Source organism: Diabrotica virgifera, chromosome 7 (assembly GCF_917563875.1).
Source record: "Diabrotica virgifera virgifera chromosome 7, PGI_DIABVI_V3a".
Lineage (NCBI taxonomy): Eukaryota > Metazoa > Arthropoda > Insecta > Coleoptera > Chrysomelidae > Diabrotica > Diabrotica virgifera.
Window position 1 is genome coordinate 19955614 of NC_065449.1, and position 14593 is coordinate 19970206.

Here is a 14593-nt window from a genome sequence, read left to right on the forward strand (position 1 = left end):
ATCCAACAAAATCGTACAATGGGCCGTGATAGTGTGACGTCAAAACGTCACAAAGGTTTCCAAACAAAGCAAAAGTTTGACGTCTGTCAATTGATTATTGATTATACACGTGATTTGTGTAATCATTTTTAATTTTACTTTGTTTTAACAATCATCTGCGCATTTTTTCTAAAGACACAATCCTTGTTAGTCATATCAATAATATTGCTTTTAATTTTATAAATGTCCTTACAAAAAATCAAGGATTTAATTGCTTTTAATTTTATAAATGTCCTTACAAAAAATCAAGGATTTACACAATACATAGTACTTACTGCGTTTCTTCAGGTTCTTAACCAGTCTTGGAAATATGGTGGGAAATATACTATGAGCATTGATTACAATCACGGGTACCCAACACATTACCATTTTGTAAAAATTAAACATCCTACAAGCAATATATTCCAATTATAAAAACGAAAACGTGTGAATTTTTGACAGATTTTTGCTTTGTTTGGAAACCTTTCCAGAGTAGCCAACATTGATTTGACGGCACGACTATCACGGTCCATTTAACCACAGAGAAACTGGTTTCTATGCTCCAGTACTGCAGAATTGATATCGTCGACGATTTTGTCGAACAACACCGTAGTACAGTGAGTGGCCGGCTTTAAACACGACAATGAAGCCATTCACAAGTAAGGATGCACGCAGGATGTCCCGTCCCCCAATTTTTCACAAATTTTGTCCCACGGGATGGGACAGCTATTTTGCTGAGGGATTGGGACACGGGATGGGACTACCGCTTTGTCCCGCGGGACATTCTGCAAAAACTACTCTTTTATAATTATCGGAATGATTTGGTAATTCAACAAGTATCTGTGTTATGTTTGAAACGTAAAAATGTTCATAGAAATTAAAAGGTTTTCTGTTGTAACAATTCATATTGATGAAACATAAATAACAGATTTAGAATATCAGAAATTAAAAAAAAAATGTTTTTAAACAATTATTTTTGATTTATTGCGAATAACGCAAACTGAACGATATACAGGGTGTTTCATTGGAAACGGAAATACTTTAACGGTGAACAGAGGTGACCAAGCCGGTTCTAGATATTCAACATTTTTTGCCCTGCCGACTTTTATAACCGAGTTCCGAGTTACAAGGGTGTTTTATCGATTTTGCCCATTTCTTTCGTAAGCCATAACTTTAGAACCACCCTGTATATTTTTTTGATATTTGGTACACATATGTCTCATTCAAAACCCAAACGACCGACATACTAACCATAAGAAAAATCCAGGTCCGGATTAACAAAAAATTATAAAGTAATTGTGACCTTAAAACAAGACCCTGTATATTCAAATTTTGAAAATCTGTTTGCATATTTGAAAAGAGCACAAAAAAGTAAGTTTAATGGTTCGCTTCAATTTTTCGGCCAGACAATTTTATGAGTTTAATTTTGAAATTATATTGAATTTTTTAAGAACTCTGACATTAAAAAGCAGGTATTATTAACTTTTAGATATACATTATTAAAGTTAATGAATAAATACTCATTTTAAAAATAATCCATACTTATTTACCACATTGGAACGACCCAATTACTAATGACAAGAAAAATCCAGGTCCGGATTAACAAAAAAATATAAAGTAATAATTGTGACCTTGAACCAACACCCTGGATATTGAAATTTTGAAAATTTGTCTGCGCATTTTAAAAGAGCATAAAAAACTGTGATTAAAGGTTAATTTTAATTTTTTCGCCGTTGATTTAATTACATCAATTTTGAAATTGTATTGAAATTTTAAAGAACTCTGAGATTAAAAACCAGGTATGTATGGGCCATTCCACGAACATACACCTGTTTTGGATTACTTCGACAACGAATATTTTACTGTACAACATAAGAAGTACGAAAGTAAATGGCGCTAATAATTATTCCAATAAACAACAATGTAATTTGCAATTTACTTTCGTTCTTCTTATTTTGCACAGTAAAATATTCGTTGTCGAAGTAATCCAAAACAGGCGTATGTTCGTGGAATAGGGTATATTATTAATTTTTAATAATTTAATGTTTAATTAATGAATCTTTTAATTAATTAATTAATGTTTTAAAAATACTTAATACTTATTTACTACGCTGGCTTCATGGATTCTCTGGATTTGTAGCTGTATGCACATCATTAAAAATTAGAATTGCGAGTATTGGGATATTTTAATGATTTAGTAAAGAATTAAAAAAACAGCTATATCTAATAAAAAAATTCGGTTAAACAATTCAACAATTTAACATAAATTAAAAATATTTGAACTATAACAGTTGCTCAAAATGTCCGCAAATTTGTTCGATGCATTTTCTTGCTCGTTTTAAAAGATTTCGAATCGATTTTCTAATTACATTGGGATTGTTTTTCATTTTTCTGGCAGTTTCTTGTGACCTTGACAGAATTAATCAATGATTTCAAAATTGCTGTAATTAAATTATTTGCGCAAAAATTTGACATGCACCTTTTAATGCATTTTTAAACTTCTTTTAAAATACGCAAAAAATTTTCAAAATTTCAATATACAGGGTGTTGTTTTAAGGTCACAATTACTTTATATTTTTGAAGTTATACTTCTTTAGGCGCGATTGAGATTGAGGGTGAATTTATATTGATCTGCGCGCATGCGCACACCGACAGTATGGTATTAGTCGTTATACGGGCTCTGATTGGGTGTTGAAATGATCTGTCAATAATAAATAATTGTTCAATATGAAGGTAAACAAATGTATAATATATTAGTTTTATTGTTGTGAGGACAGAAACAAAAAAGTTTATAATTGTAGTGACATTTAAATAGTTTTTAAAAGCCACAGGTACGTAATAATTGTAAATGTATCATAGGTACCTACCTATTTGAACCTACCAAAATACATAGTATGTAATACTTTTATTTACATAATTTGATTACCATCAAAATTTCTATCAATGTTCACCTAATATATTGTTTTCTTACTCTATGTTTTGTTGTATTTTTTCAATTCTAAATCATTTCAATTCAAAATCAAAATAATTTAATATAATTCAAAAATGTCAAAAGCTTAATCCGTTTAGTTAAGTCGATCTTCGCACATAATGACACATTGCCTCCGTGGCGAAGCGTTTAAGGTGAATGAACCCCAATATACCAACCGCGCTGATAGCTGGTTCGAATCCCAATAAAAACTTTTATTTTTTTATTTTTTTTTATACATTTTATGATTTAAGTATATTTATTATATAATTTTATTTTCAAAAAATACGTATTTAGTTAAAAAAATTTCCGACAATTAATGTTCAGAAATCATTTGTAGCATTTTTAATGTGTTTGTGTGTGTTTTATTATTTTAATTTTTGGCACTGTTTTAATAAAAATGTTTGAGAAGTAGTAAGTTTAAATTAGTTGAATATTTAAATAAAATATAAATAAAAAGTATATTAATTTCGTTTAAATCATATAATAGAAGTATAACTTCTTACGTGCGTACAAAGTACACACATTCTTTTTTTTTTTTTTAATCCGGACCTGGATTTTTGTTGACATTAGTAATTGGGTCGTTCCAATGTGGTAAATAAGTATTGATTATTTTTAAAATGAGTATTTATTCATTAACTTTAATAATTTATAACTGACAGTTAATAATATCTGCTTAGTTCTTAAAAAATTCAATATCATTTCAAAATTAAAGTCATAAAATGAGCAAAAAATGGGCCAAATCGATAAAACACCCTGTAACTTGGTTATAAAAGTCGGTAGGGCAAAAAATGTAGTATATCTAGAACCGGCTCGTTGACCTCTATTCACCATTAAAGTATTTCCGTTTCCCAATGAAACACCCTGTATTACAGAAACTTAAGCAGTAAATAATACCGGCAAGAATCTTGGAAATCATAACACAAATGAAAAAAACAATGAAAATTAAAACAAACTACACCACTACAACTAACATACCAAGCCCAGGGGAATCAGAGAGGTAGATAGTCTCAGTCCATTCCTGTTCAACATACTAATCGACGAAATAATAGAAGATGTGGGATCGCAGCGACTAGAATATAGACTCGGACATAGCGGAACTTATATAGTGTGCTATGCAGATGACATAGACCTCATTGCAGAGAACGAGGATGACCTACAAAGACAAATTCACAGGTAAACAAAAAGCATTACTATCGCTGAAGACCGAATTAGATGTAAGCTCGAAGTGGAGAACAAACTCATACAACAGCTGAATCCATTCAAATACCTCAGCTTAGATTTACCCAGAATTACTATGACCCAGTCAGAGACCTAAGAGGGCAGATAAATAAGGCTGCAGTCATATCTAGATGTTTAAGAGATGTCTGTGAGATGGGAGTGAGACAATGGGAAATAGTGGTACAGGACCGACAAACAAGGCAATAGTAAACGCAGCAAAGACTCACGAAGAGTTGTAACACCATATATAGTCCGTCCGCTATAACTTTTCCCATGCGGTACGATTCATTTTCAATCAAATTAAGTCAAAACATAAATTGAAACGAACGTCGATGTGTATATACATTTTGTATACTGTATACTATATACTACACAGATCAGCATACGTTTCACTTTCTGTTTTGACTTAATTTGATTGAAAATGAATCGTACCGCATGGGAAAAGTTATAGCGGACGGACTATATGTAGATAATGATGATAATATGAGACTATTCAGGACCTACCAAATAAAATAAACTATTTAGAACTCCTTACCACACAAACAATTATTGTAATTACCACTCTCCTATGACTAAATTGGTTTATACTGCAACCAATTGAATAAATCCATTAAAATAAGCATTTGAAGACATACCTTCTACTACGATAATTTGTTTACTATTTGTACTGTAGTTATAAAAACATTTTTTAAATTACTAACAGTGAAACATAAGCATTGTCATTGTCAAGTTTTTATCACTGATAAAAAGTCAAGGTTCGATGGGTCATCTAGCTTTTGGCTTCTTTCCGCAGTGCTAATTACAGAGTAATTATTAAGGTATCAAATAAAAGACAGAATCGGTTTTTGGGCTGAAATAAAAAGCATACATTTTGAAATTAAACTTGAATTTCAAGTACAATCTGAATTTATATTTAGCAGCTTCTTGACACAATTTCCAATAAAAACTGGTATTACTAGCATAAATAAATTACTAAAAAATTAATAACTAAGTAATTTTTAAGTAATTTTGTAAATAAAATAAAAATAAAGTTAAAATAAAAATTTAATAAGCAAATAATTAATAAAGACTAAAAATGAAGTAAATAAAGAAATAGGTAGTTAAAATACAATGAATGCATATAAAAGCGAAGCAGGAAGTGAGGTATAAACCAACGAAGAAAAAATCTGAAGAGCGGAGAACACAAGTACAGCTTTGGAAGAAGCAAAAAAACAAAGAATACCACAGGAAAATGAAGAAGACAGAAGATACAAATGCAGTTATGATTTGCAGCAGAAATGCACAGAAGAAAAAGCTTGAGATTTGGGAGATGAAAATTTTTTGGTGGTATAAAGGAGGCTAACATGGAATGGCACAGAAGAACAAACCAGGAGTTAATGGAGGTGTATAAGAGATCCAAAATAATACAAGAAATTAGGGTACAGAGTTAGATGGTTGGGACATGGCATAAGAGAGAAACATTTGAGTTTTGTAAGCAGGAAAACAAGGGAAGAAAAGAAGGGAGACTACGAAGGAAGAGATTTGATGCTGTTTGGATTGACAGAAGAAATGGGAACAAGGAGCGGCAGAGAACAAGTGAAGTGAATCTAGTTAAGACTATCCAAGTCACGGGCCAATGCCTGTAGTGTTGTTAACAATCGCTTAATCGATTTTTTTCATCCCTAAAACACACATGTTGTAGCATTTGGGATGATTTGAAATACTATAAACATGTTTTCCTTATAGCCACTTTAGCTGACTCTACAGGTTACAATTTATCTCTTATATGAAATGAACTCGTTATATTTATTTAAGATAGTAATTTTCTATTTAAAGTTCACTTTTAAAGATTCTTTATCCACATTTTAAGTAACAAAACTGTTTGAAAACCCTCATCTTAGTGGCCCCTAGATGGTCAATATTAACGTCAATATATTGTAGAATATGTTGTTATTGGTGTAATATAATATATATATTAGTAGGCCAACACACATGATGCAATATTATTTCACAATAAATTAGTTTCCAGCTGGATCTTGTGATATCAACATGTGGCATAAAAAAATAGAAAGTTGTATGGTTATTGCATTAGTTGTACCTTAAAAAAGGAAGAAAAAAATACATGCAAGTTGATGAAGGAATGGTTTAGAAAAATAAGTATACTCATGAAAATTTTGTATGAGGTGATTTTCAAAACTTTCTGCAACTAGATAGTACATTACTTGATAAACTATTAAGAATGATTATACCTGAAATTTAAAAAAGGGATATTGTTACGTGAGATGCTATCTCACAAGTCAGCACTTATCAATATCATTAAGTTACCGGACATCTTCACATCTTCCTTATTAGTGCACCCTAATATGTCTGTGTAGATTTTGGCATTGAATCCGACATTCACTTGTAACACCGTTGCCGTACCCTCTATTTTTTCATACTATCATGTTACAATTTTTTGTGATATTATACACGAGCATGACGCCCTCAAAAAACGCTTAGTTTTCGAGATACTGACCACGGAGGGGTGAATGGCTAATTTTATTCATAATTTATATTTTCGAGGGTGCTGAAAACGAAAATGAGGTTTATTTTGAATTTTATGTGGGAGAACATTGTCAAAATCGCAATTTTAACCTAAAAATAAAAAAAATGAAATCAGGTGTTTTGCGTTTACCTCGCTACAACTCTGTTCCATTTTAATATTTTTTTCTGAAATTTTTACAGTATATAGCTCTAACATTTCTGAAGACAAAGGTACCTGCTTCAAGTTTTTATTCTTATCATGATAAAGGTTATGAATTTTTCAAAGAAAAAGGTGCGGAGTTGTGCATTGCAAAGTTTAATCGCAAAAGTTGTGTGACGAAGTTTAAAATTTAGCTTCTTAATCACGTTTATTTGAAAGTAGAGAGTACAAAGAAGTTTTCTGGTAAGTATTAGATCAAAATGTTTTATAGAAAAAAAAAATAGTGCAACTTTTAGTGTCGACATTAGAAATCCCCAATATAACGCTTATTTTTTGAGGGACAGACAATCTAGGTCTAATTTCTCACCTTTAGTACTATCCTTGTATAATGACGGAGAAGTAAACGTTCTTATTCTATTATTCTTGTAGGTACATTTAACATTGGTTGAAATTATGAAAGAAATGGCATGGCAACACTGTGCCGCACAAACGTAAGATTCAGCTGTGCGTTACATAGGGTGCACTAATATCCAAAATGTCCAAGTTACCTAGCTACTGGAAATACCTTTGAAGATTTAAAATTCACAAGTTCTCTATTGCCACAACTGAACCAATATTGTGCAATATTGGCCAGACACGCCGCAATATTTACTATGTTGCACAATAAAAATCAAAGTAACGTTGACTGGCACAATATATGTCTAATATTGACATTTTCCTGAGTCTGTCAGTCTCTTCTAGAATCTCCTATGCCTAAGCAAAGCCCTAAACAAATTATTTTTCTTTATATAATTTGTACAGTGATTTGCGAGTTTTTGTACCTGTGTTGTATTATTTATTATTAGTGTATGTTATTTAAATTATATTTTATAGTCTATTGTATTTTTAAATTATATACAGTGATGAGCTCGCTAATAACCGGCAAAATAACGCAAAAGTTGGAAAACATATTAAGTTGTGAGATAAAAAGAGATGAAACTAGTAGAGGTGATACCTAAAAATTTACATTATATTGATTGTTTCCCACCTTGTAGACGTATTGGATAAGTTTGGCACCTACCACTGTGACAGTGACAGTTTTAGTTGACAAACTCCTCTGATATGTCTAAAGATGGGAAACAATCAATATAATGTAAATTTATAGGTTTCTACCGCTAAATTTCCCACCTTTACTAGTTTCATCTCTTTTTATCTCACAACTTAATGTTTATCATCTTTTGTGTTATTTTGCCGGATATTAGCTAGTTCATCACTTTATTTATTGTGGTGAAAAGGATAAATCCTTATAACAAATAATGTAAGAATTGTGTATCTACAAAATATTCAGTATTCAGTATAATATATCATATTAGCTGTCATTATATGAACACAATTATTAACAAATTAATAACAATAACAATATAAACTACTTTTGTGGATTACTATCAAAAACTTAATAAACAATTTGAGATACGCTGATGACACAGTATTAATAGCAGAAACCCCAGAAGATCTCCAAACACTGATAAACAGAATAGTAGAGTGCAGCGAAAAGTTCGGTTTATCACTTAACATCAAAAAAACCAAAATAATGATGGTGTCGAAATCTCCACAAAATTTTTCTGACATAACCGTACATGATCAAAGAATTGAGTGTGTTAGAAAATATAATTACCTGGGAACTGTTATTAATGAAAACAACGACAACTCTGAAGAAATCAAGATCAGAATAAAAAAAGCTAGAGCTACTTTTACCAAAATGAAAACAGTTTTATGCGGAAGAGAGCTAAGTTTAAATCTTAAAATTCGCCTCATGAGATGTTACATGCTGTCAGTTCTTTTCTATGGAATGGAAGCTTGGACACTGAAAAAGATCGATACAAGATCGATACAAAAATAATAGGTAAAAGATCCATTGGCAGAAGAAAACATTCATGGTTGAAGAATTTAAGAGATTGGTACAAGTGCAGCAGCTGCCAATTATTTAGATCTACGGTATCAAAAATACGCATAGCCTTGATGATAGCCAAACTTCGGAACAAGGACGGCACCTGAAAAAGATCAAAAAAGTGAAAATATTTTTAAAAAAATCCTAAAAGTTTAAGCTGCAAACTTGAAAATAGTATTTACCATTATACAAAATTTGCTTGTTTGTAAGCTGATTATTCCTTACAAAACAAAGAGAAGCATAAAAGTAAAAACCAAATCAAATTTTATTACAGATGATTCACTCATCTCTGATAAAATTAATTTGACAAATTCATAGTAGGAAAACTACTACAACACAAAAATTCCTACTTCAAATTATTAATAGCTCAAACAAACTTACCATTTCTTTCATTGAAAAAAGAAGAATTGTTATAAATAGTGGGAGTGTATACTAAACTCATAGAATTTTCCATATATATTTAAAAAATATATTTCAGTGTTAATAATTTAACCTATTGTAGTAAATGTTTGTATTATTTGTGCTGTTTATTTCATTTAATTTGGGTAGTTCTATTGTTGTTTGTTAGTTCTATTTAGTTATTTAATTTATATTTTAGCCCTAGGCCTTCAAGGCATGCTGAGCTTTGTAAATAAAGTCTATATTAAGAATTTTATTAGCCAAATTATTCCATTTGTTCCATCAACTAATGTGTTGGTAAGTTTTTCTTTAATAAATATCATAAATGTTGTTTAACACATTGGATGCCGTGGATTAAAACCTTTTATGTTATTTTACAGACAATTTTACAAGAGACACAAAAAGCTAAATTTCTGCATACTCTAACCTAAAAACAAAAAACTATCTTCCCATAGTTTTGATCCTGAGCAGATTTAGACCATTACACATAAATTTTTCGTATATATTTTAGGTTGTGTATGCAGAAATTAATTTTTTTGTATCTCCTGTAAAATGACATTAGGTTTTCATACTAAGGCAATGGGTACGTTCAGACAACTTCAACGGCTGGACAGCTGAGTTAGCGGTAGCTGTCAGATAACACTGCTGGAAGTCAGCCGCTGAGAGATTTACTAAGCTTTCCCTATTACCGCTGGATACAACCACTCAGCCGCTTTGTGCTTACATTCAGCCGCTGACGTCATCTGCAGTGTCTGCTGACGACATGCTTGCTTGTATAGTAATTTCCAGCAACTTCTAGTCTGTCAAAATGTAACTAACTTCACAAAAAATTAATTACTAAATTTACTAGACAGTTCAGACCAAGACTAGGAAACCAACTTTATAAATAATATTACAAACTAAGATTTACAAATAACATCTATAATAATCACACTCTAGCATTAGCATAAGGAAGAAAACGACAAAAATTTGTAAAAAATACCATAAATAAGTTTTCTCAAAAATTCAAAAACTTTTTCTAGTATAATATAAAATGAAAATTAAGCAAAATAGATACTTAATAAACTAACAATACCATTGTCAATACATCCAGTGTTTAACATGTTTCCTGCGGATGGCATATATATGAGCCACATGATGCCTTCACCAATGTGCTGATGGCACGTATGTATCATGTATGCCATTGATTATATGGTCCTTTTCATGAGCATTTTTCAGTGCGTCACATATGATAGAAAAAAATGTAAGTCCGTGATAATACACATTTATAACATTTATTCTAACATGACATTTTAGTTAAATCTGACAGTTGTCACATTTTATTTGCAACTTCGCATAAAAACAAATCAATTGTGTTTATTGCATTTATAAAATGGTATTTTCTTTGATTTGTATAGTCATAAATTGTACAGATTATATTCGTAGATATATTATTATAATTCGTAAATAATTTTTTTTCGATTATAGCGCCATCTATCGACGCCTAGAATAAATGCCTAATAAACGATGCCTAATAAACGACGCCTAATAAATTATTCATCTATAAAGTGTGATTCTTTGACAGCGGAAGTTATTTTTGACGGTTTGTCAAAACTTTCTAATAATGTAACAGCTGGACCGGATGGTCTTCCCGATTTTTTCTTGAAAAACTGTGCTTACAGTCTAACTCAACCATTGTTTGTTCTATATAACTTATCATTGAAATTAGGCATTCTTCCTGATAAATGGAAAACTAGCCATTTAATTCCAATTTTTAAATCTGGCGAAAGAGAAAATATAGAAAATTACAGAGGTATATCTAAACAATCGACCATTCCTAAACTACTTGATAAGTTGATTTATAACCATATTAGTTTTACTTGTCAACAATTAATAAATAATTATCAACATGGCTTTATGCACAAGAAATCCACAACTACAAACTTACTATCTTATGAAACATCTATTATCAGAGATCTGGAAAGAAAATGTCAGGTAGATTGTGTATACACAGACTTTTCAAAAGCCTTTGATAGGATTGACCACTACTTACTGCTACATAAACTTAAGGCATATGGTTTCAGCGATCAGCTTTTAAAGTGGTTTGATACCTATTTAATAGGTCGCACACAAAAAGTCAAACTGGGTTCATTTATGTCAGATGCAATACAAATAAAATCTGGAGTTCCACAAGGTGCTCATTGCTCGCCCCTTCTGTTCAATCTATTTATTAACGACATAGGTGAATGTTTTAATCACTCTAAGTACTTGCTATTTGCTGATGATTTGAAGATTTACAGATCTATCAAAGATCATGAAGATTGTAGTCTCCTTCAAAACGATCTCAATAATTTAGTTGAGTGGTGTAACAAAAACAGACTCTTTTTAAACATTAATAAATGTCATTTCATTAGCTTCCACAAAGTTGCAAAAAAATATCAATCATCATATATCATCGACAGTAAAGCGCTCTCTTATGTTAAAACAGTAAAGGATTTAGGAGTAATATTCGATGAAAACTTAACGTTTGTGGATCACATTAACTATGTGACAGCAAAAGCTTCAAAAGTACTGGGTTATATACTTCGCAGTTGTGCTGATCTTTCCCTTAATACAATAAAGGCTGTTTACTTATCATTGGTTATATCTATATTAGAATTCTCCTCTATTGTCTGGTCACCATTTTATAATGTTCATGTTGTTTGTCTCGAGAGAGTTCAAAATAAGTTTTTAAGATTTGCAGCATACAGATTGGGATATAATGTTACTGAACTAAACCACAACTATACCATCATCCGTAGTGATCTCAATTTGCACTCCTTAAAAGACCGTAGAATTATAAATGATCTAGCTTTTATTTATAAACTATTAAATAGTGAAATCAATTGTCCTGATTTATTAAAATTAATAAACTTTAATATTCCAAACCATAATCTGAGAAATAATAACTTGTTCCATGTACCTCATCATTCAACAAACTATGGTCTTAACTCACCAATAGATAGAACTTTAAGTCGCCTGAAAGATTTGGACATCGATTTATTCTCTTCTTCCAGTCGAGTATTTAAAAACCGACTAAAATCAATTTTTCCAGTCAGCACTTATGTTTAATATTTAATATTATATTTTCAGTGGATTTGTTAATTTTTGCCATGGATAATGCTTTTGTATTATGTAATGTGTTAATTTTTTATTGTCTGTAGTTAGTTGATTAATGTCAGTTTATATTATATTATTATGTATTGTCACTGCACAACGTGGATTGTGTGTATGTTAAATTTAGTTTTATTGTAATGTACTTACTACAGTTTTATGCTGTCACACTTTCATTTAATTCATTTAATTTTATTTTTAGTTTTTTACTGTTTTACTGGACTTTACTAATACTACTTTTACTTCTACTTATTGTTTATATATGTATATTTTTTTTTAAATTGGGGAAACCCGTAAATAAATAAATAAATAAATAAATGTTATAAATGTCTGTAATCACTGATGTGCCTTTTTTCTGTCACAGACAATTTAATGCGTTAGAAATAAATCGAAAAACTGTAACGCACTGAAAGATGCTCATGAGAAAAAGAATACATATTTTTAATATTTGTTTTTTTTTGTCCGTTCAGAGTATAAGCCTTATGCCCGTATTTATAGTCGTGTCTCAAGACCTCATCGAGTCTGGAGACCGACCTTGAATAAAATTTGTGTTTAGTTTACACATAAATTTTATTCAAGGTCGGTCTTGAGACTCGACGAGGTCTTGAAACTCAACTATAAATAAGGGCATTAGGATCAGACATCAGCACGCAATGTGTTAATTATACTAAAATTTTACCAATTGCATCACAATCCAATTAACTATACTTATATAGTATAAAATTTACCTAAGAGAACCAAATAATTATGGTAGTGCCAATGACGTAGAATATATTATAGACTCAGCACCTGCTGTAAAAAGTGTCATCAACATGATTCCCTTTGTTGTTGTTTATTGTTTTGATATGAAGTATCACAGAGTTAACACAATAAAAGATCGTTTTGTTTATACAATATGTCATTCGTCTTGTTTGTCATCGTTTATGTGAAAAGCAAGGTTTGTTTTAAATTTTTGAGTCATTTAAGACGTTGACAGATAGTGTGTCAAATGTATAAGCAAGCGTTGTGACACTTTATGTATTTTGCAAAGTAGAATAGGGGAAAATGCAATGTCTATAGATGTTGTGTCACATTACATCAATGAAAATTAGGTGTCTATAGATGTTCTGCCCGTCAACATGTTAATTAATACTTTAATAAAATGACTGCTAACACCTTGGCTGCGTTATAAAACAAATAATGCCTCATAATGCACTTAATGTAAGTTTATAAATATCTCTAAATGCAGCTAAGATGTTAATTGTCTTATTTGTGGTCGCAGAGGTTCAAAAACTTAAAAATTATCTCTTTTTAGGTAAGTTATTTATGAAATGTATATTGTTAGGTTATATATGTTGATAGTCAGTGAAGGCGTTTAGTTTATAGCATCCTTACGACCACCAGTCAATAGATCATGATGAGACCTCATAATGTATCAAGGATAGCGGAGTTCTGGGTCTATCTAGTTTTACGTCATTGGGTAGTGCACACTAAAATGTCACCACATAAAAACAAATGAAAAGCACTGACACAATGGCCACTTACTGAATTTGAATTTCAATGAATCCTTGAAACTTAAGTGTAAAATTATATTGCAGGAAAACAAAAAATCCATTTCATAATATAAGCACATGTATCATAAAAAACTTACCAGGGTTGAATAGTTACAGATCGGGCATTGGATTGAAGTGTCTGTGGATCCAGCATCTCCAGCTTCCCCGACAAGCTTTTTGCCTAGGCATTCTTCGCAAAATGTATGTAAACAGTGCAGCATTCGAGGTATAACCAATGGGCCACTAAAAATATAGGGTTAGGATTAAAAAATCCTTGATAGAAACATCAATATTAAATTCACTCACCCACACATGCCACAGTTATCAGGATCTGACAATGAGCCGTCCTCTAATGATTTCTTATCGCTTCCATCTAACATAGTCTCAGAAAAGTCTTCGAATTCCTCAGATTTTACGCCGTATTCTTTTGATTCTGAAAAGTCGTCCTTAGTATTTGTACCCATAGTTGCAAACTTGTATAGTGAAGTAAACACAACACTGAAGTTTCTTGTAATAGTAGGCCTGTTTGTCACGAAATTTTAATCCCGTGAAAGGTTTATCTAAAAACATTTAGCTCATTAAATATTTTCCACCAACATTACTGTCATCTATATTTAGAAACGACAATGAAAACTATAAGATGAAATTATGTATTGACTGAATAAAACTTTAACATACATTTATAATAATACTATGATATAATATCTGTCATACATTATCTGTAAACTACATAC

At 30.9% G+C, this 14593-nt stretch overlaps 1 protein-coding gene and 1 long non-coding RNA gene across 6 annotated transcripts in view; one reads left to right on the top strand and one right to left on the bottom strand.

Moving 5' to 3' along the window:
• The window catches only part of LOC114327693 (brain tumor protein), a 396953-nt gene that overhangs the window by 381841 nt on the left and 519 nt on the right, over positions 1-14593 (bottom strand). For all 5 annotated transcript variants that reach the window (XR_007699170.1, XM_050655418.1, XM_050655420.1 and 2 more), the window contains exons 2-3: positions 14166-14419; positions 13958-14102 (exon numbers count right to left, since the gene is read on the bottom strand). Coding sequence is in view for 4 of the 5 variants with exons in the window: in XM_050655418.1 (XP_050511375.1) it covers positions 13958-14102; positions 14166-14323 (303 nt within the window). In the remaining variant the exon portion in view is untranslated. The remainder of the gene's footprint in view (positions 1-13957; positions 14103-14165; positions 14420-14593) is intronic.
• LOC126887725 (uncharacterized) overlaps positions 1-14593 on the top strand; it is a 126746-nt gene that overhangs the window by 74605 nt on the left and 37548 nt on the right. The gene's annotated exons all lie outside the window — the stretch shown is intronic.